The 21627-nt window shown below is 40.5% G+C and overlaps 3 protein-coding genes across 4 annotated transcripts in view; 1 reads left to right on the top strand and 2 right to left on the bottom strand.

Moving 5' to 3' along the window:
• slc30a4 (solute carrier family 30 member 4) overlaps window positions 1–7639 on the top strand; it is a 9707-nt gene extending 2068 nt beyond the window's left edge. For both annotated transcript variants that reach the window (XM_084934551.1, XM_084934472.1), the window contains exons 3-8: window positions 1–91; window positions 1930–2083; window positions 2225–2450; window positions 2864–2969; window positions 3084–3218; window positions 6429–7639. The exon at window positions 1–91 is cut by the window's left edge and continues 56 nt beyond it. In XM_084934551.1, coding sequence (XP_084790677.1) covers window positions 1–91; window positions 1930–2083; window positions 2225–2450; window positions 2864–2969; window positions 3084–3218; window positions 6429–6583 — 867 coding nt within the window. In that variant the 3' untranslated portion in view covers window positions 6584–7639. The remainder of the gene's footprint in view (window positions 92–1929; window positions 2084–2224; window positions 2451–2863; window positions 2970–3083; window positions 3219–6428) is intronic.
• A 6191-nt stretch (window positions 7640–13830) lies between these two features.
• coxfa4l3 (cytochrome c oxidase associated subunit FA4L3) lies at window positions 13831–15381 on the bottom strand. Its single transcript, XM_084934346.1, has 4 exons — window positions 15062–15381; window positions 14866–14954; window positions 14652–14712; window positions 13831–14341 (listed from the first exon to the last, which is right to left on the bottom strand). Exons 1-4 carry the CDS (start codon window positions 15098–15100, stop codon window positions 14273–14275), a joined length of 258 nt encoding a protein of 85 aa, XP_084790472.1. The 5' UTR covers window positions 15101–15381; the 3' UTR covers window positions 13831–14272.
• A 130-nt stretch (window positions 15382–15511) lies between these two features.
• Window positions 15512–20000, bottom strand: afg2b (AAA ATPase AFG2B). Its single transcript, XM_084934221.1, has 11 exons — window positions 19818–20000; window positions 19029–19629; window positions 18745–18930; window positions 18340–18624; window positions 17913–18098; window positions 17482–17640; window positions 17168–17377; window positions 16842–17069; window positions 16143–16277; window positions 15862–15987; window positions 15512–15740 (listed from the first exon to the last, which is right to left on the bottom strand). Exons 2-11 carry the CDS (start codon window positions 19620–19622, stop codon window positions 15603–15605), a joined length of 2247 nt encoding a protein of 748 aa, XP_084790347.1. The 5' UTR covers window positions 19623–19629; window positions 19818–20000; the 3' UTR covers window positions 15512–15602.
• Window positions 20001–21627: the final 1627 nt, after the last annotated feature.

The raw sequence follows: 21627 nt of genomic DNA, 5'->3' as shown, positions 1-21627 counted from the left end.
GATGTTGTGGGTATTCTGTTTTCTATGCTGGCCCTCTTTCTTACGACTAAACCACCAACCAAGAGATTCACTTTTGGACTCCATCGTCTAGGTATGTTCTCATTTTTGTTATAATTCCAGGTCTGCCTGGCCAACGAACTCCCAGAACTTTTTCTGTTTTAAAGATTTATTTCTTACAGTTTAAGCCCAAAGAGACGTGCTGAGAAATTGCACCTTTTATTTCTTTTATTAAGATATCTCAGGGATTAGATGTGTAGTTAAACTTCTTTACACTGACGGAAAGGGGACTTTAACTGGTCCGGCCCACTTAAGATAAACTTGGGCAGTATGTGCCCAACGGTGTAAAATCAGTTTGACATCTCTGCCTTACAGCATTAGAGATGCATAATTGTAAAAGCTCTGCCAGAAACTGATAAATGTCATGTTGACTCTATGAATGTTATCTGCTATGAATGTTTATCCTTTGGTTATAAACCACTGTTTCTGTTTTATGGCGGTAGAGTTAAAGTAAATATATAAATGTCTTCATGTGTCTCTGGATTTATTACAAAACTCTTGTTGAAGTGCAATCATTCATGTAGATGGCAACTACTTGAACTACGGGACGCATTGTTTTCTAAGTTTTGGAGTCCTTACACAGCGGTTAGTGTGGTCACTCTGTTTGGATCTAAAGGCCCCCGAATCCTAGATTAAGTTGCTCTATTTGTTTGTGTTGACTGCCCTTTTCTTCTTCTCTAGCTGAAACTGTGTTAGACCTTTGAAGTAGAATATCAGCTACGGGAGGGAATGTGTCTGAAAATAGTTTGATATTAGAGTGTTTTAGTTTACATTCAGATAATTCTTTGTGACCTCAGCTAATATTATTCCAGCAGAAGTGTTGTAAAGTTGCAGTCCGTCATAATTTTTATTATCAGTTTATCTTAGAGTTTGTTTAGTTTACTAGGCAAGGCCTTGTTAACACATTCAATTTGCTCTGTTTTGTTTGACCAAAAGTCAGAAATGCCAAAAGTTCATCCTAGCTGTTTCCATTTGTGAAATGTGGAAATCTATGGTTATTGGAAGACATCTCTGAGGATTCTCTGGGATAATAAAAGGCCCAGCAGGGAACCTGACTTACAGTTTTCTTTCTTTTTGTATTTAAATGTAATGTAAACCAGGATAGTTGTGTTTTTTCTTTTGTTTTTTTCTTTTTGCTCTCTTTAATACATTAATTAATTAATACGCACCTCTTTGACACGTGATTGCTTTGGTCTGCTACATTTTATCAGTTCAACACTTATAAATATGACAGAGCAGATTTTTAACACTACAAATTTCTTCATTCTCCCAAGATTTATGTCTTCTTAAACAGCATACTCATTGGCTCGGATAAGACATGGTGAAATAATACAAAGCAAAACATGAGCTTAAGGTGGACTAGAAATAAACTAAAACAGGGAAAAAACTAACACAGGGTATTGGGGAGGAACAATTTGGGTTTTTCCTACATAGAAGAAAAAGTCTCTCTGAGCCGGGAAAACCCCACATGGTGGTGTCCACTTAAAATTAAGGTTCACACTAGACTTGTGTTTGAGCCATAAATAGAACAGCATATAACTTGGAAAACAAATCTTAGATCAGGGGGTGAAGGTGCAGTAAACTGTGTTTAACTTTCAGTAAAAATTAAACCTGACAGGAAGAAAATGGTCCACAGTGGGCAGAGCGAATGAACTGAGTTATAGTAACTGAGTAATAATAAGATCATTTCTGCTTTTTGGGGGGTAGTGTCATAGAAGTGTTATATCATGATAGTATCTTATTCTAAGTTGCCTGATAATACTTACTAACATTGAATAGAAATGCGAGATTAGATTGGATGGTCTAAATAAAAAAAGCCTTAATTTCCTAGACTGGTAGATAAAGATAAACTGGTTGTTTCTTCCTTTCTAGAGGTGGTAGCAGCAGTCCTCAGTGTGCTGCTCATCTATATACTGACTGGCATACTGCTCTATGAGGCAGTTCAGAGGACAATAAAACAGGACTTCAGCATAGACGGCGATGTCATGCTCATCACTGCAGCTGTGGGGGTGGCTGTTAACATTATGTAAGTAACATTACACACATCTTCAGTGTGTAATGTTTAACCACAGCTTGTGACTGCAAGTCTTTAAACCCCTGGTGGCAGCAGGGAAAAAATATACCAAATGACTCAATTACTTCTTGTTTGCTTCCTTGGCTATGATAGAATGGGCTTCTTGTTAAACCAAGATGGTCACCTGCACTCACATAGCCACGGCCACGGCCACAGCCACGGTCAGTCTCCCGCCTCTGCTGGTGCTTCAAGTTCACAGTCGGCTCAGCAGCAGAGGCCACATGGCAGCCTCGCCGTAAGAGCTGCATTCATCCATGCTTTGGGAGATCTCCTCCAGAGTGTCGGAGTGCTCATAGCTGCTTACATTGTCCGGTTCAAGGTATGTGTTTGTTTGCTTTTTTTAACAGCTTATATTTATTTTTAATACTGCAGGTGTATTTGCTTTGCATAAATTTCATTTGAGACACGCTTAATATAACTGATTGAAAATGATCTTGAATGTTATTCCACAGCATAAAGTGAAAAAGTTTTGTTTTATTATCTTCCTCAGTGACAAGTTAAAAAGAAGTGTTGATGTCCCTTTGTCCTTATCAAACCTGCATTTAGAACCAATTAAACTAACTAAAATGGAAATGTCACTGAAGTTGTTAAACATGGGAATTTTGCCTTTTGGAAGCAGTAGTTATGGAGCTTTACAACAGTGTAGGTCTGATGTATGATGAATAATAAAATATAAAAATAAGATTAATTGAGAAGATTCAGGAGGCTTGATGTAGCTTTGTGATTTCACAGCCAGAGTTAAAGTTGGCAGACCCCATCTGCACGTACATCTTCTCCATTCTGGTTCTTTTTACCACATTACGCATCTTACGAGACACAGGAGTCATCGTTTTGGAGGGTAAGTCCCATCTCCTGTTGCAGAATCCCATCAGGGCATTCTGTTTACTTTAAACAGCGTAGAGCGGGATGGGCACACTAATTTGTTTGCTGACGTTTTATCTTGCTGTGTCAGGTGTTCCCAGGCACCTGGACACTCAGCGAATCAGAGAGGACCTCCTTAAGCTGGAGGATGTCCAATCAGTCGATGAGCTGAACGTCTGGGCGCTGACGGCAGACAAGACTGCAGCACTGGTGCATCTCCAGCTCAGTGAGTAGCTGCAATAAGAAATGTGTAATGTGATTGAAAATAAAAACCACAATTTCATGACAGTGCAGAGCAGGTGATTTTTCATCTGGCTAAAGCTTTTGGGGGGATTTCTGTATGCAGGAAAAACCCTGTTCAATTTGGAATTGACGAAACATCTTCTTGAATGTTACCTAGAAACTACTGAAACACTGACAAACAGAACTTCTTTTCACACAAAAAACAGTTGTCATTGTTTGCACACAGATAATGAGCACTTTTTCTTTAGTCGTGTACTTTACAATGGATGTAATACACTCACTGGCCACTTCATTAGGTATACTTTGCCAGTACCAAATTGGATTTAATTTTTCCTTCAGGACAAGAGCAGAACAATTATCAATAACAAGAATTATTCAGTGAGCTTATACAATGATAACCATGTAGTCAGAATTGACAAAAAAAGTAAAATTTACATTAAGAATTCCTTTAAGTCTAGTTTAAATATATTTTAAAAATCTGTTGGCAGTGACTTCTTTTGTGCAAGATGGAGCCAAGTTAGTGAAGTCATGAACTTTCTGCTGAGGAAGCACGTCTGGGTTGTGGTTTAGCAAGCTTCTCTTATTTGTGCCATTTCCTGTACTGATTTGTCAGAAGCGAAGGGTCTGTGTAGAGTCTTTGTCCATCTGTATCACAGCCTTCTCTGGAATTTCTTTGTTTTCAGACTTGTTTGTTTTCATAATTCTGGCCCCATCGGACTTGACAGCAGGGAAGATTTGCAGGAAAAGTGCTCATACTGGTTGCTGCGAAATGTAGCGTGCTAGAGTATGTTTGAAAAGTTTGGGCCACACAAATGTTTTTTCCACCATTTTAAAAGTAAAGTGCCACTTCTTCATTTTTCTTTCACCCATATTTATTTATCATTGTTAGACAACTATAGACTGTTTTTAATTCAAGCTTTTACTTTAAAAATTAGAAATAAGTGTTTATAAAGCCAATGCAACAAAGTATTGTATAAAACTGGCTTTCACTGTTTAACTCTGACCCACTTAACTGTATTCAAATGTGGCACACAGAACAGTCCACTCATGCGCTAAGCTTTAGATTGTACACAAGAGGGAGCTGTTCAGTCATTGTTGGAGTTGGAGCATGAACTCTCACTGCCTACAGAAAAGTCAGTTCAACAATAGTTGCAGATATCAGTCTAAAATTAAATATGATAAAAATTTGATTTCTTGATTTCTTTAGCAATGACCAGAATGCCAAACTCACAATGGCCACGTCCACCTTAAGATAATATAAACTTTATGTATTCCAAAGCTCGGACATGCCTGTGTTAAAGCAGCCAAAAATATAATTATAACAAACATACAACAACTATCTTTAATGGTTATGCAACTCAGTACAATAGTATAAAGAGCGACTTTCATCTGCTCCATTTGACCTTTAGGAAAGGGTCACAATAGTGGGTAGCTCTGCATGTTTGATTTGGCAGAGGCAGAGGTTTTACACCATCCTGACACAACCCCAGAGGGATTCGTGTCCCCTCCTGGGGTCTTTGGCTTCTTATGCAAATATGTAAAGCACTACAATAGAGTTCCACTTAACTTAGAATAGAATACAATGTGTAAAATTGTCAGATTTAACGAAGTAAAAGCAGAATGCAGTTCAGTGCAGTAAAGCAGTTTAGTGTCTGTGTGTGTTATGTGTTGTAACAGTGCAGGTTGGAAATCTTTTTACCTGACTAGGTCAGATTCGAAAGACAGACACCCTCTCTACTTTTAAGACTAGGCTTGAAACTTTCTTTTCTTTCTTTCCTTTTTTCTTTTCTTTTTTTAATTTAATATAAAGTTCATAGTTGGGGCTGGATCAGGTGACCATGAACCCTCCATTAACTAATAAAGTGTTAAGAGTCACGGTGCTTCAATAGCTGTAGGCTTCTGGGGTATTTCTTCTTCACTCACCTCTTTTCACTCTGTGTGTTTATACACCACTCCGCATTCATTCATTATTATTAATCTCTCACTCTCACTCTCCTCCACAGTGTGTCGGCTAACACTTCCTAGCAGATGGCTGCCCCTCCCTGAGCCTGGTTCTGTCAGAGGTTTCTTCCTGTTAAAAGGGAGTTTTTCCTCCCCACTTTCTTTAAGTGGTTGCTCATAGGGAGTTGTTTGATTTTGGGGGATTTCTCTGTATTGTTGTAGGTTCTGAATTAAACTGAATTAAATTACCATAGCACATAACATGGTCAGGAGCAGATTGTGTTCAGAGTTTCAGGTTAAAATCACCTGGAAGTAAACTGAAACTGGAAGTGCCACATTTTCACTGATTCTTTTATTCACGGTATCCTCTTCAACATGGATTCTCTGCTGCAGGAATACATATAGATGCATCTTGTAGAGGTCAACACAGCCAAAATGTGACCCAGCTGTGGCAACACAAACAGTGCATCACATTGTCACTTTAATTTACATTAACTTCGATGATGGCTCTTTTATTTTTTTTCCTCTGCTGTTGGGATTGCAGCTACTGCAGCACACATTAGAAAACTGATCTGTTACAGTTTTAGGTTATTCATCATCAAAAATCAGTCAAATTAATTTCACAACTCAACAAATCGAGTTCTCTTCTTTATTAGGCTATGGGATAGTGTCAGAGCTGAATGCACTGAGTAACCATTAATGTTTAAGTGCATGCAGTTTAAAAAGAGCACACTAGTGTAAATATACTATTACATTTATTCTTCTGCATGTGTTTGTGATCAGATGAATTTAATGTGATGTAAGCATGCCCAGAGCCAGAAGCAGAAAGCCTGGATTAACAAAGAAAGCTGCTAACTGCTGTTGTCACACCCCTCACCTCTGACTGAGGTTTTTAAGTTTGTCAATCGAAAGCCTGGTCATTGGTATACTGCTTAGACAGATGTGTTACAATGTCTAGACTTACTGCGAGATTTCCTGCATCTGTCCTCACAGCAGCGCAGCTGAATGAATCTGAGAGGAGAAAACACCTCCTGTCCAGTAAGTGGTACAGACGGTGGACAGGATTATCCGTGATGCATAATTTCTCCACCAAAGTTTAAACGGTGTCCAGTGTGCAGCCAATCACAGAGCCAGTCTGTTGGCGTCACCAGCTCTAATTATCATAAGCTGTTTGTTTGTTAGTTGCAAGTTGTTGTTGTTTGTATGTGTGTGTATATATATAATATATTTAAATGTCTCTTTGTGTGCACAGCGCCCTCCAGTGCTAACAACTGGGAGGAGGTCCAGGCTAAGGCGCGTCACATGCTGCTTCACACCTACGGCCTCACCAGGTGCACAGTGCAGATCCAGACACACAGGCAGAGGGTGGCACGCAGTTGCACAAACTGCCAGGAGGCTAGCGCCTAAAGAGGGAGGTCAGCAGTTCATCACACAGTGACGGATGGCAGAGAACGCAATATATAGAGAGCCCTGAATGTAACAGTGCTGCTGCAGCTCAGTGCCACAGCAGGATCCACAGCACACTGATGTAACTGGAAAAAGAGAGGTGCCAAAGGACAGTCAGAGGAATAACAACAGATCTAATTAAGAGAGATCTACAGCCTCTGGGGTCCTCACGTCTTCACGCTTGCAAAGCTTTTGAAGTGGGAGTTGAATGTTTTACCTGAGTCAAATGACAAAAACTTGCCCTTAATTCACCATCAAAGCCTCTTCTAAACCATGTAACCTTTTATTTTTTGTTTTATAGACTGATTTGTCACCACTGATGCTTTGTTATAAGATGTAAATCTTACCTTTTGTTAGAACTGCACATTATGATTTTTATTACCGTACAAAGCATGTCAGCTGACATACCTCATGTCTAACAAGATATTTGGTCAGAGTGAGGCACTGTACTCTTTACAAGTGGAATAAGTGAGCAAAACCTGCACCACTGCATCCCTTTAGGAGACAGTATAGCTCATTACGTGCTTTGGAGCTTTCATGTTATTTAGCTGATGTCTGTAAAAAGGCAGACTTTAAGAGAATAAATAACCTTAGAAATTCTTAAATTACTAAAATGACCATCACTTAAAGTTAATTGGCATTTTTTGATACTGACATTTTCTCAATTGTGATGAGAAGGCAACTGACAATCAAATCATGACTTTAACTAAGGGGATGTGCTCAAACGGATAGCTTCAGCATGGTATCATCCATCCTATATACTCCACTTTCTTTTCCATATCATCAACTGACAGTATTTTAACACAGACAGGTGTATGTTCAGTATTTCAGAGTTGTGTTGTTTTGATGGAGGAGGCTGCAATTTGCCAGTTATGGTCTTTAAAATGTTCTTTCTTTCACTTGTTAAGAGGCTGTGGGGGGGTTGTGCGTAAACCTTTCCATGTCTCTGATATTAATCACCAAGGAAATTCAGGAACGGTATCACTGTTTTTGTTTGTAATAAAATGTTTTAATTTTTTTGTGTTTCTGCCATGATTTTCTTGACAAACCGAGCTCACAAGGCAGCATAATAATAGTTAGAACTGCAGTGAGCAGAGGCAAATGTTAACTTTTCTTGCTAATTGTGAAATTGTAATATTTTATTCTGAATGATATTGCTCATACAAAAAAAAGAGAGAACTGGAAATTTAAGAAGCCTGAATATAGAAGTTGCAAATCTTTGTTAGAAACATTGTAGCTCAATACAGACCTCATTTAGGTGTACACTGACTTCATTAAGTACATCTATTCAACTGCTGGTTGCTAATACTAGCTAATTAGCCAATCACATATCAGCAACTCTGGGCATGTAGCCATAGTCAAGACTGTGGGTGTCAAACATAAGGCCCAGGGGCAAGAATTGGCCCACTGTAAAGCTTTGTAAAATTTGACTGAGAGGATTGATTTTGGACTTTTAACTGTATTTTAAAAACTTTTAAAAAGTTTTCCTATTCATTAAGATCTAACCTGTTGCCATTCATACTACACAAAAGTAATTAATTTATAAAGAATAACATTTAAAACAGCAGTCCCCAACCTTTTTTGCGCCACGGACCGGTTTATGCCCGACAATATTTTCACGGACCGGCCTTTAAGGTGTCGCGGATAAATACAACAAAATAAAACTAGTACTGGTTCCAAAAAAAAGAAAATTTATTCATAACACACGTGAAAAGACCCAGGAAAACCGAGTAAACGATAAAAACGATAACAAAATAACGCTGAAAACCGATAAAAACCCTGAAAACTATACATTTCACACCTGAGCCTCAACTCTCGCGGCCCGGTTCCAAACGACTCACGGACCGGTACCGGTCCGAGGCCCGGGGGTTGGGGACCGCTGATTTAAAATATGAAAAAGTGACTTTTTTCAGAACTCTTAATCTTTAGAATTAGTTAAAAGAAAAACAAAAACAGGACAGTTTTTATTGAAATTGTGAATTACTCCCTGGTACTGCTCTGGATGGAAATGCCTTGTTATTGGAGGAGAATAACCAGATTGTTCCAAAATAACAGGAAGGCGACGGCATCTATATAGCACTTTTCCTAGTATTTGTGACCAATCACAGCCATTTAGAGTAGGTACAATACAATACAATACAATTTTATTTATATAGCACGTTTATGACCAGGGGGTACACCAAAGTGCTTCACAGTAAAAAATGTCACATTTGAATGTATTTGTACAGCACAGTTCATCAAAACTTCATCAGTCTCACATCCATGACCACTTTAGAATCACCAGTTAACAGGGAACACCTGCTGGCACGAGGATAACATGCAAATTCCATACAGGCTCACCAAAACTGGACAACAGAAAACCATAAAAAAATGTTGTCTGGTCTGATGAGATTTCTGCTGATACAACTGGATGCCAGAATTAGGATAAATTACATATAACAATGGATTCATCCTGCCTTGTATTAATCGTTTAGGCTGCTGCTGGTGGTGTGGGAGATATTTCTTTGGTACACTTTGGACCATTTAAGCACCACAGCGTACCTCAATCTTTTTGTTATCAAGCCGTTTATGACCACAGTGTGCCCATCTTCTGTTGGCTGCTTCCACCATGCTCAAGTCATCTCCAGTTGGTTTCTTGATCAAAGCAATGGCTTCACAAGCACCAGCTCTCAAGCCAATAGAGTGCCTTTGGGATGGGGTAGAACAGGTAGGTTCTTATCATGGAAGTGTGAAGCAACTGTGTGATGCTGTCATGTTACTATGTACCAAACTTGTTGAGGAATAATTTGGGCACCTTGTTAAAACTATGCCATGAAGAATTAAGGCTGCTATGAAGGTGAAAACAAAGTTCATCCTGGATGTTGTTCCAAAAAAGGGATTTGAGAATTGAAACGCTAATAAATGACTATGAATAAATGGCCTAAAATCTGTGAAAAAACAATATGCCAAACATATCTCTCATGATAATATTAAGTCATGTTGAACCAGAAAGAACATTCCTATCATAGGTAGAAGCTGCAATCAGTTTCTGACAAAGTGACTCTTTCATTTTATTTATTTATCCAGGTAAAAAGTCTCATTGACATCAAAAATGTCTTTTTCAAGAGAGATCTGGCCAAGAGGGCAGAATATATAACACATATAACAACAAAACGTTTTATAAAGATAACTTAAGTGATTGATAATTTACAAGAACGCAGAGTGAAGATACTTGCAAAATGTTCTTTTTATATACATTCTTCATGAATCCTGTTTATTACAGTATAATATTATACTTTATTTATTTGCCAATATAAATAAAGATATTAGACATTAAAAAACCCCACACAGGAATTCAAAAATTACTTTTTTCAGACGATTACTTTTTGACACAACAAGTAGCAAGGTGTACCTAATAAAGTGGCCAGTAAGTGTACACTCACTGTTCAACGCTAGGTGGTGCATTTCTAAAAACAACGAAAGAATTAAATGTTTCCTTGTGGTGAACAGCCCTGTGATGGACTAGAAACCCGTCCGCATTGTGCCACACCTCTTTCACAGTGACATCTGGGATAGGCTCCAGCCCACCCCCACACACCCCCACACCCCTTAACTGGATGAGCTGCTGTTAAAAAAAATGGATGGATGAGCAGATAGGTGGATGGGTGGATGGTGAATCTATTGTTTATACAGCAAAACTGCCTTTACCAGCATGACAGTGCAGAGTGGTGTTGAATGAATGCCTTGTTGTTACACGGAGCCATTATTGTCTTCACAGAATGAAACTGAAAAACTAGAAAATACATAAGTAAATGAAATTATTGAATGGACCCTATATGTCAACACACAGTGTGCGCTTGTGATTATCAAGCTTTAAATAGACAAACATACTCCAGATTACTCATAATTATGCAATGGAGCATCAAAAGAGTCATTGTTAGAGGCTTTTATACACAGAGCAAAGTTAATGTTTAAAATGTAGACATATCAGAGGTTAAGTACTGACAATATCAAAAAAATCTAGGAGTGCCCCAGTTTCCAGGCAACAGCTTCTTTATCAAAAACCCCTGAAGCAGTGAACCAAAGGCAGTCTGGCAAAGGAAGAACTGTTTACAGCATGTACCTGTCTGCCCTACCTTACTTTAGGGGGCCATAAAACGCTGCTGTTGTCTCTCTCCTGTTACAAGTAACTACTACAGTCACAGCATATCACACTCAAGATCACACACATGCATGTTTAAAAAATACTAATTCAGAGACAACAAGTGGCAGAAGGTAACTTTTTAAGTCTTAAAGTTGTACCCCTGTTAGCTGAGGGGGTAATTCCATCTCTTATTTTTTTTTAACGTGCCCTGCAAACAATACCTGCTTTGCTTGGACGTCACATGATCTGTGGTGTCGTGATGTGTTTCATAGTCACGTACACGAATTCCAACACCACGTACGAGCACACACACACACACACACACACACACACACACACACACACACACACACACACACACACACAATATCCTTCCTCTTCTGTCATTGTTCCCCTAAATAGGCTTTCAGCTGCACTCCCCTTACCTGATAAAAGAAGCATGTTGTGACTGTTGTGTGTGACCTCTGCCCCTGTAGTAGCCTATATTTGACATGAGAGCACTTGTAGCCGGCAGCCTCAGTGCAAGTTGGCGCTTGTCCACAGTATGTGTAGTATATATACACCTCTCACGGCATACGCAGCATCAGAGAAACAGAGGAAGGAAATGTTTTTTAAGATGTCCGACATGTGCGTTAATAATTCAACATGTAACTGAAACCAAGCAGAAAATGAACTTCCTGAAAAATAAGCGCAGCCCAGACGGACCAAGAAACAAAACCCATTACTCGTCTGCTTACTTTCTCTTTGTTTAGTGGTTAATAAGTCATAAGACTCATCCTTAAGGACCATCACTGTTTCAGCAGGCTGTGGAAGGGCACGTGGTGCCTTGAAAGGACGGACACTTTCTGGTGTTATTGCTCTTTTATGAGATGCAGTATGGGTGTTAAGAAGATTGTCTGTTATGCTGAAACACAATGGGAGCACTGAATGCCCACTCGGACATAAAAGGAGCAGATGAGTGGAGATTAGATGGTGAAAAAAACGAAATGGAATCCTAAAAGTTCATCCTAAACAATTCTAAACAGGCGTCTAATGCTGAACTTTAAGTCTGAGCGTCTTGTGCGGCAGATTGAGTTTACTCAGTTGCTGTGGATTAAAATTGCTCAGATGACAAATGCTTAAAAATCCAAACATACACCTATACAATTGCATGCAAGCTTTGGCAAAGCTTGGCAAACAGTTTAGTTATGAAATCATGTAATATGATCAAAACCTAGACAGTGGCTGCTTGAGGGAATTGAGGGAATCTGCCGTGTCACTGCTGCAAAACGACAGGTGGGTCTAATAACGCCCATAATGGCACCACTCCATGTCCCAAAAAGCTGCTATTGTACCAAGCTGGCATGTTTTTCAGTTATGCTTGAATACAGAGCCACTGACTGTTACTAGTTACACCTGTTCCTTTCATATCCAACTATTTGTGGGGGAGTATTTTTTTTATGACATATTCTTAAGGCTATCCTTTCAGGAAGGATTCACTCATCCAAACTGAGGAAGGGGCTCATGTAGCTGTGTGATAATAAGAAGACCTGTACATTGCTCTTAGTCAGCATCACAGCATTATTTTCACCATACAGAGAAAAAATCCCCCAAATCAACAACTCATTAGTCAAAATATTCCAGCATGTCATTTAAAAAAAATATATATATTTTTAAACAGAGTATTATTTCACGCCTGCACACTTTGAAGCTTCGGCTATCATATCTTTGGCTTAGCTTAAAATAAATACAGACATGTCTTCCTGCCCCGTGCTCACAAAGCACTACCATAGGTGCTTGTTTGCTTGACCAACAGCTGCTAAAAGAATGGTACCATGATGCTGGTCACCTCCACATGCTCCATCAGCATGCACCTGGCTCTGTGCTTGTTGGAATTTGGCAAAACTTTTGAAATAAGATGAAATTACCCACATTCAAACTATCTTAAAAACAACAAGATATAATATATATAATATTATATAATATTATATTTATTTATTATAATATTATACTGTAATATATATATATATATCATTGTTTTTTTGTTATTTCTTATTATTTTCATAGATATGGAGATTATTAGCCTCTATCTCTATTTACTTTTCTGCTTGAGCATTGTTGGATTTTGTGTATAATGGTCATGTGACACCTGGGAAGCATTGGAATGGAGCTGCAAGGTTAACGGTGGGGATGGACTGAATTGTTTTAAAAAGGGAATGGGAAGGGGGGAGGATGGAAAATTGCATACATCTCCATTGGGACTCTGTTGCCATCCTTTTTTTCTGTTCTTAATTCATTACACACAGGCCTAAGAGGAGCTTTAAACCCCCCAAATGAATGTTCCTTATATAACCAGTGTGCTGGAAAAAGATAACCAGCTTACGTGAAAGAGGCTGTGTGCAACAGCGATTCGTAGTATCTTAGTAAAGCTTTTAAAAATTCAACAGTGGATTTTGTGATCCAGCCTGGCTGTCCGGCTAATTTCTTGCTGCCTGTGCAGATCTGCTCCCATGACCCATTTGCTTGCATCTCTAATTTTATAACTTAGCTAATAGGTTTATTTTTAGCAGTGTGTTTATTTTGGAAAATGTCCCTCATCAGTTAAGAGGGAACTTCCTTTATTTTGATTGCTCTAAATTTCCTATGTTCACTTGAAAAAGTGTAAAGGTGAGTTTTGAACCGTTTTTGGTGTTCTGCCCTTTTAATGAGATATTTTACAGGACGTGTCACAGATAGCATGTGGACATCAGGTGCAAACACATTAGAATAATGAGACTGAATTCCATTCAGCTGCCTTTTAGCCCCGGGGTTCTCGTATTGCTAGTTAAGCTTATTAGTAACACCTGCACCCTTCCTGTTTTGATGAGTTGGCATGTTTGGTGTGAAAAACAGCAGCGTTGATGTCATGAAGCTGCTGTTAATAAGAGAAATGCACAAGAGCTTAAAACTAACCATGTGCGGCATCTCTTTTGGCTACATTTAACTTCATAATGGATTTCTAGGTCAAACATACTCTCAGAATTAAATGATGCTTATAGTTTTATAGCAGACAGCACATTTAAATACATTAGTTCGAATAAAGCACAAAAGCAGCACTGGGACAGCACAATTTTAAAATAATTTATTATCACTGTACAGTACATTACAAAATAAATCAACATTCTGTGTCTTTTCCATTAAAACACTATCGTACATTCGCATCTACAGCAAGAACACGTGGACCACCAACCTTGGCAAAATAAATTCAATGATATATACTTCTGTAATAATATATACTGACAGAGACCCAGAGAAAGATAACTTTATCATCCTCGGACTCAAAGGCTGCACGGTCGCCAGTTACCATATTTGCCTATTGTGATGTGATGTGATGGATGTCCTTAAGAAAGGTCAGTACAGAGCAGGGTGAACCCCACCAGTTGAGCAGAAGCATTTCCGCACACTGAGTGTCAAAGCATCCTAGTTTGTGCAGAAACGATTCTGTTAGACTAATGGGGGGGTGGGAGTGGAGGCGTGTCGTCAGACTCTCGGGAGAAACCCGGGCTCTTTCACTTTGTGAGGCTCTTCACGATCTCCAGCTCCTCCACGGGCTTCCACTGCTGATTGATGGTGATGAGCTGCAATGAAATGCCAGAAATTTAAAAGAAAAAACATAACGAGGCTTCGTCTGACCTATTTATAAGTGTTACACTGAACTAACAGACTTAAAGATGTGGCCGCACCGGGGCTGTGCCATTACTTGTGGTAATTTATTTTCTCTCGATGACATTACTGACCGGCGTTAATGATAAAATTCTTTCCTCAATGACTCAGCAGATTGAAGCTGCAGGAGGAGAGTCTGCTTATATTTTGGTGCTGATAAGAACCGGAAGGCTTATTAGCCAGAATATAAACATTATTAAGTGCTCTGCAATGTTATTACATTACCTTCTGGGGCTTTGACGGGTCCAACCTCTCCCATGGCTCTGGGTTGCTGGTCTTATTCAAACTATAAACAGTAAATTTAAATGCATTCTTAAGTATTTGTACGCAACAGAGTTTAAGCAGGTGTGAAAGTAAGATAGAAGTGCAAATGAATCTAAAAGAAACACAAGACAAATGCATTATTTTAATAAAGGAGAAAGAGCTTTGTAACACTCACATAACGTCAGGTTTAGTGAGCAGAAAGTAGATCGATGCAGAGGTGGCTCCTGTTGCAGCAAAAGCCATAAACCCTATCAGAGGGATGAGCTACAGCACAAAAAACAGTCGAACAAATTAAAAACACACAATGCCCCACACGCAGGATATAACTCAATGCAACAGAGTAATAATAATAATAATAATGATGATCTTACCTCCTTCCTTTTTCTCAACATTTGGAAAAATCCAGACATCTTTCTGATTGGTTTTAAGCACTCAAAGAGGAATTAAGTGTATTTCCACTCAACTGTGGTTATCCTAAGGCTTCAAGCATCCACTTGCAAAACTGAAGAGCAGTCGTCTCACACGCAGCTATGTTGTGACAGTTTACCTGCTGCTGGGAACTCCTTTTAAGTGCGACACGGTGCGAGCTCATGAGTTGGAGGCGGGATGGCAGGTTGTACGAGGTGATAAGCACGTACACAGAGAGAGTTTCCTGTACTGAAATGCACCACTGGAGGTTAACGCATCTATAGATGATGATCAATATATTTTCTAAGTCTGCAGCGCCCTCCCATGGCCATGTTGTAAAAGTGAAGGTCAGTAACTGGTGGTTGGGTTTCGAGCCGATCTCAAAAAGGAAGAAATGACTAAAAGAGAGAGAGTGTGTCAAATTTTAGAATTAATTTTTATTTTTATTTTAAAACAACATTTGAGTAATAATACAATTTTAAGATCAGTCAAACATTATGTGTGTCATCGGGGAGGAGTTTCATATTTGTGGATCTGCTGTGCAGTCAGAGAGGAGCTCATTTTGTTGAGGGATCGCAGGAAATGCGTGTGTTTGATGTCTGAGGCTTCCATGTTCCCGTCCAGCAATGCCAAAAGAGCAGCCTGAGGAAAAAAACAAAAGCAAAACAAACAGATATTTTCAGTTATTTCAAATCTATCCGCCAAGAAAGGATTTTACATTTTACAAGTCTAAGAATTCCAGGGTTTCATATGTTTATGTCACCTCTTTGCAAAGATTTTCCAGGTCAGCTCCAGAGAAAAGCTCGGTCTTTGCTGCGAGATCCTCCAGCCGCACATCGGCACCCACAGGCATACACTTTGTGCACACCTTCAGGACAGCAAGTCGAGCCTAAATATTAGAAAGTGAGGGTCATTAAACACAGATACGCTGACAGGAGAGGCGCGGTTACTTTATTTTAAATGACCTCTTCGTGTTGTAAGTCTTTCTTACAACATTGCTGGTAAATGTAATATATTTTTGTCCTGTTTTGAGAAGTCCTTTACCTCTTGGTCTGGTGGTGGGACGTAAATGATGTGATCAAGTCTGCCGGGCCTGAGGAGGGCGCTGTCTAAACAGTCAGGTCTGTTTGTGGCGGCTACAACCATTACATCTTTGTTGCACACTTCCTGGCAGTCCAACTGTCAAACAGTTAAAGCACATAAAGTGTTGATTAAATTATGAACAGATGGATGGATGGTGTGTCACAATGAACTGCAGGATGGTATTATGTCCTCTTTCATAAAGGATGCTCCAGTGTGTCCTCCGCTAAAAGCTGTAATAAAGGAGCTTTTAGCGTACCTTTGTTACTTCCTTTAGTATCTGAATTCAAAAAGCTCTTATTATGACTGCCACACATCTACCTCACTCATTAAGAAACCGACTGATAGTGTTGACTGATCTTCAGGGCAGTTACTTTGGAAAACTGTAACAGCAAAAACCATTTATACAGAATCAGCTTTACGAGTTTGCCCCAAAATAGGGTTAAAAAAAAACCTTTTAAAAATTCAGCTGTTACAAGCAAATGTGGAAATTTTGGGGGCGATAGGAATAGGGTAAAGCCAAAGATCAATAGATGTCAACCCCAAACATCTGAAGTCTACCCCTGAAAAAATCTGTGCTATTTTTACATTCACCTGTGTGCCACGAAAGCAAAATGAAACAAAACAAATTGGAAATTTAAGAGAAGAAACATTGAAGCTGACCTGCTCAGGTGTGTGACTCTCCTCGACTCCCTCTGCCTGGAGGATCTTCTCCGTCCCTCTCCTCTCATGAGTCTTCAGGCCGATCCCATCCATCTCGTTGAGGAGCACAGAGAGAAGACGAGTCTGTACGCTGTTTGGCGTTTGACTGTGTGACCGCGAGCCAATCAGTGAGTCAATCTCATCGAGGAACAGGATGCTTGGAGCGCAGGCCCGGGCCTGATGAAACAGCTGCATGGGGACAGACAGACGCAGGGCTTAGTGGACGAAACACAAGGAAGGACACAATCATTAATGCTCATCTGTTCGAGATTATAAAGAGGAAGAACCTGAGCTAAAGCCTTCTCTGAATCTCCGACGTACGGAGAGTAGAGGTCAGCGCCACTGACAGACAGGAAGGCGCAATTGGAGGAAGTAGCGGCAGCCTTGACGAGCGTCGTCTTTGCGCATCCCGGAGGCCCGTACAGCAGCACACCTCGAGGTCGACACAGACCCAGACGAACGAAGGCCTCAGGGTGCGCCATCGGCCACTCGATGCTCTTTGACGTGGAGACAATGAGGGAAAAATAAACCTCCAGTAATAAGGTTTTTTTCTCCGAATACATAAATGTGCATTTTTGAGCAAAGCCACTCAATTAGCTACCTGTCTTAGTTTGAGTTTGACGTCATCCAGGCCTCCAATTTGCTCCCAGGTCACCGGAGAGAGCTCCGTCCTGCCCATGCTGCTCCTAAGGCAGGAGGGACGCACCGACTTCAAAGCCTCATGAAAGTGCTTCATACTCACCAGCTGCTCCCCTGAACACTGCAGACAGTGTGACAGAAACAGCAACAGGTTTTTACAGCTGTCATCCACTCAGTCTCCCTATTATTTCCTATGCAATCTTTCACACATCTAAAGAACACATTCACTGTGAGCCTTTTGAGATGAATTTCTAAATGTGATTCTTATTCAGGCTTCAACTTTGACTTTACAATTACAACACAGCTGCACAATTTGCAATAAAGTGAGTCGTTCCTGTAGCAAAAAAGCAAAAACTAGTGTTTTGTTTCACTGTGACAGGTCGCTGTGGTTACTTTGGAGTCTTCCCGTATAGCGTGCATGGCGGCCTCCCGGCACAGGGCACTGAGGTCTGCTCCCACGTAGCCTGTAGTTGTTTGTGCAAGCGCTGTCAGGTTCACACTGGGACACACAGGCATCCTCTCACACAGGACAGACAAGATGGCCTTTCTCTGCTGCAAGGTTGGGGCTCCGATTATAATCTGTGGGAAAGACGAACACTCAGAGACTAACGACTCACATACACGTATCTGCACCAACTCACCGACCTGGACAGATATTTTATATAAAAGTAAAAAAGGTACATCTTGCCTTATAATCAGAAAAAACAAACAAACAAAAAAAACAGCTGAAACCAATTGAAGCATTACAAACGTCATCAAATGTCATCTTTCTCAAGAAAAATTAAAAACACTGGATCCGTGACAGTGAGCGGACACGCACCTCTCTGTCAAATCTTCCTGGCCGGCGCAGTGCTGGGTCTAAGCTGTCGGGCCGGTTGGTGGCTCCGACGATGAGGAAGCGGTCAGACTGATTCATCCCGTCCATGAGTGTGAGAAGCTGAGCAACCAGCCGGTTCTCCGGTGCCGACGAGCTGGTTCTCCTCGGACACAGAGAGTCCAGCTCGTCTAAGAACAGCACACAGGGACCCTCATCTGCTGCAGATCGAGCACGCTCGAACACGGCCCGCAGCGTCTCCTCGCTCTCACCCGGCCGAGCCCCCACCACCTGAAATTATTGTTCAGAATTACTGGTAATGCATTTCCATGCAAAATGCTTCGTGTATTACGAGGAACATTAGACGGCACCAACATTATGATGAGGTGTGTTTAGTATCGTCTTTTTTACCTCTGGCCCTCTGACCACCACAAAGCTGGCTCCCACCTCACCCACCACTTGGCGGACCAGCAAGGTTTTGCCTACACCTGGAGGCCCCACCAGAAGCACCCCTCTGGGACAGGATACACCGAGAGAGCTCAGTGTGCTTGGATAGAGAAGTGGCAGCTTCAGCATCTCTCTAAGTGATGCAGACACCTAAAATGTTGTAAAAAACAAACAAACAAAAAGCCCACACACATTAGGTGTTGCACAGTGGGAAAAAACTCTGTTAGGGGTCATTTAAATTGATTCACCTCCTCCAGCCCCCCCAGCTGCACCGTGTGCCGGTCCCGCAGCTGACTCCTGTAATGTCGGAGTGTCTGGATGCCAGCAATCTCAACAGCAGTCTTCGAGGTGATGAATCCAGCACTATCCGACTCTGGACTTATGCTTTCAATAACAACATATTTGATCTCTGTGTCGAAATCCTCCAGGTTTATTAAAAACCCATCATGGACACAAACACCTTTCAGCATGTCTTTTACAAGCTCATGAACAAGGCGATGCGGTGTGCGTTTCCTGAAATCGACACTCTGGACTATCACGGTTATCCTGACGCCTTTCAGTTTGGAGCAGATCACAGGTGTGAGCTGAGCGGGGTCCAGGCTCAGGTGCGAGGGGAGCTCAGAGAGAAGACTGGGTGAGAAACATTTCAGGTCCATCTGCAGGAAGCCCTCTGCCAAGTCAGCCCGGGGCCAGGCAGTGCACAGGCAGCTTCCTCCGGAGACAGACACCAGCAGAGGGGAGCCCAGATGCACATCCAGCGCCGACATCATGCCCGGACCAAGCCTGCATCTCTGAGAGCCCCGGTCTGACGGATCCACGGAAAGCAGCCTCAGAGGCTCCATACTCCACCTGATGGGGAAATAGAGACAGAGACGCACGTAACGTTAGTGAAGCAGAGAGACGAAGCAGAAACTCAGAGGCAGCATAAAACTTCACCGAGGCTACATGCGACATGCTAGCCGTTAGAGCTTCTTTTAGCGGCGCTAAATGGACAAAACTCTGACTAAGACGGGTCTAAGCCAAAGAGGTTTATGTACCGGAAACGGCTGAAACCAGCCGACAGCAGCCAAACAATCAGAAATAAAATGGCTGATAATACCAACTATATACTACACAGAACATATCAACTCCTACTTTACTGTTTACAAAATCCATGTGGCATTAAAACAACAGGGCCAACCAAAACAGCCTCCTGCGTGAGGTGACGCTAATCTTCCGCGTCGATACTTTACTATGTAAAAGTCATCTGCTAGGAAATACAGTATATAACACATAAAGAGAGTTTTTACATTTTTCGTGAACATAAAAGTCAATATTTGGAATGTTTAGGAATATTTATTCTTCAACACAGTCTGAACTCTCTTAGTCAGGTTTTCTTGTAATTTCTTTACGTAGTCTTCAGGAATAGTTCCCCAGGCTTCTAGACAGACATTCAAAGCTCTTCTTTGGATGTTGGCTGCCTTTTGTTCTGCACACTGCTTCAATAATTTTGAGGTCCAAGCAACTGAATGGTCACATGAAACTCTCACGTCCTGTGTGAGGCCTTTGCTGTTTTCCCCCCGTTTCTTAAGGACATTATTTTTTAGATATAATTTGTCTGCTGCATTTGTTTTTTTTTTTTAGGCCTGTCACTTCTTCTGTTGTTCTCCACTTGTCGATCCAATTTTATGCCTGTCAAACTTGTTATCTTTGGCTTTAATTCATAAATTCAACCGAACAAATGAGAACAAATGATGTGTTTTGTGACAGGCTGCTGGTCTAAACTGTCCAAAGAAAAGATTTGAAATCGGTTCTTTGCTAAATTGTCTGTAATGTGTAGACACAACTCTGGTTCATCTCTTGAGTAAGGTGCCTTTTTATGCTTTTTTTCTTTTTTTGCCTTTTTATGCTTGAATGATTCATAAGTCAGAGTTAGGTTAGCTTAACAAAAAACACTCCTCTGAAAATGGTCAGGTTTAAGGGATTGGAATGAAAATAAGTGAAAAAGAATTTGCCATAAACAATCATTAGAAAACTATGGATAAGATACTGTAGCGTCCCTCGACAGAAGACACAGACGATCAGCGTTCCGGTTACCGGTGTTTATTCAGAATAGTAACACGGGCTACTGTGGGCCGCATCCAACGCCAAAACAACAGGGAGAAAAGTGCGCTCTACAGCAACAGCACAACCCCCGACACTCTTCTCTCTTCCGCCCCACACACACACACACACACACACACACTCTCTAACCCCCGCCCCCCGAACACTCTCAGCCAACCACACACCTGCTCTCCTCCAGACTCTCTGTCATTGGTAGCTGATCTGATTGACAGGCCAACCGGCCTCTAGACTACTGCGCATTCAAGGACACTCAGTAAATCACCATGCTGCGGGTGTGGTCCAACTATGCCATAAGTAACTAGCAATTCTGAACACAAAACACTGATAACACAACAGTCAACTAACTTGTAACCCAGTCCGTTACAATACTTTAAAAAACCTACCTGCTAAAAATGACCTATTATTGTGTGAATAAATGTTTGGCTGCATGTTTTGTACTGAGGTTATTCCTCAAATATCAAGTAAACATTAAAAAAAGAATAATATAATATAATATAATATAATATAATATAATATAATAATGATTTTATTCCCGTAATTACCATTATTATTAATTGTTCCAATCTTTATATATATCTATATCTATATATCTATAGATATATAGATATATATATATACATAATGCAATTATGGGATTTTATGTAAATATAAATGTAAATATTAATTTATAAACCGATAAGATTGCTTGAATTAAACATTATCACGTGACAGGGACTAACAAAGAGAGGGAGCAGTAATAGTTTT

Source organism: Perissodus microlepis, chromosome 1 (assembly GCF_051167445.1).
Source record: "Perissodus microlepis isolate ML-2025 ecotype Zambia chromosome 1, ASM5116744v1, whole genome shotgun sequence".
Taxonomy (NCBI): Eukaryota; Metazoa; Chordata; class Actinopteri; order Cichliformes; family Cichlidae; genus Perissodus; species Perissodus microlepis.
This window is presented reverse-complemented; position numbering and strand designations above follow the sequence as displayed.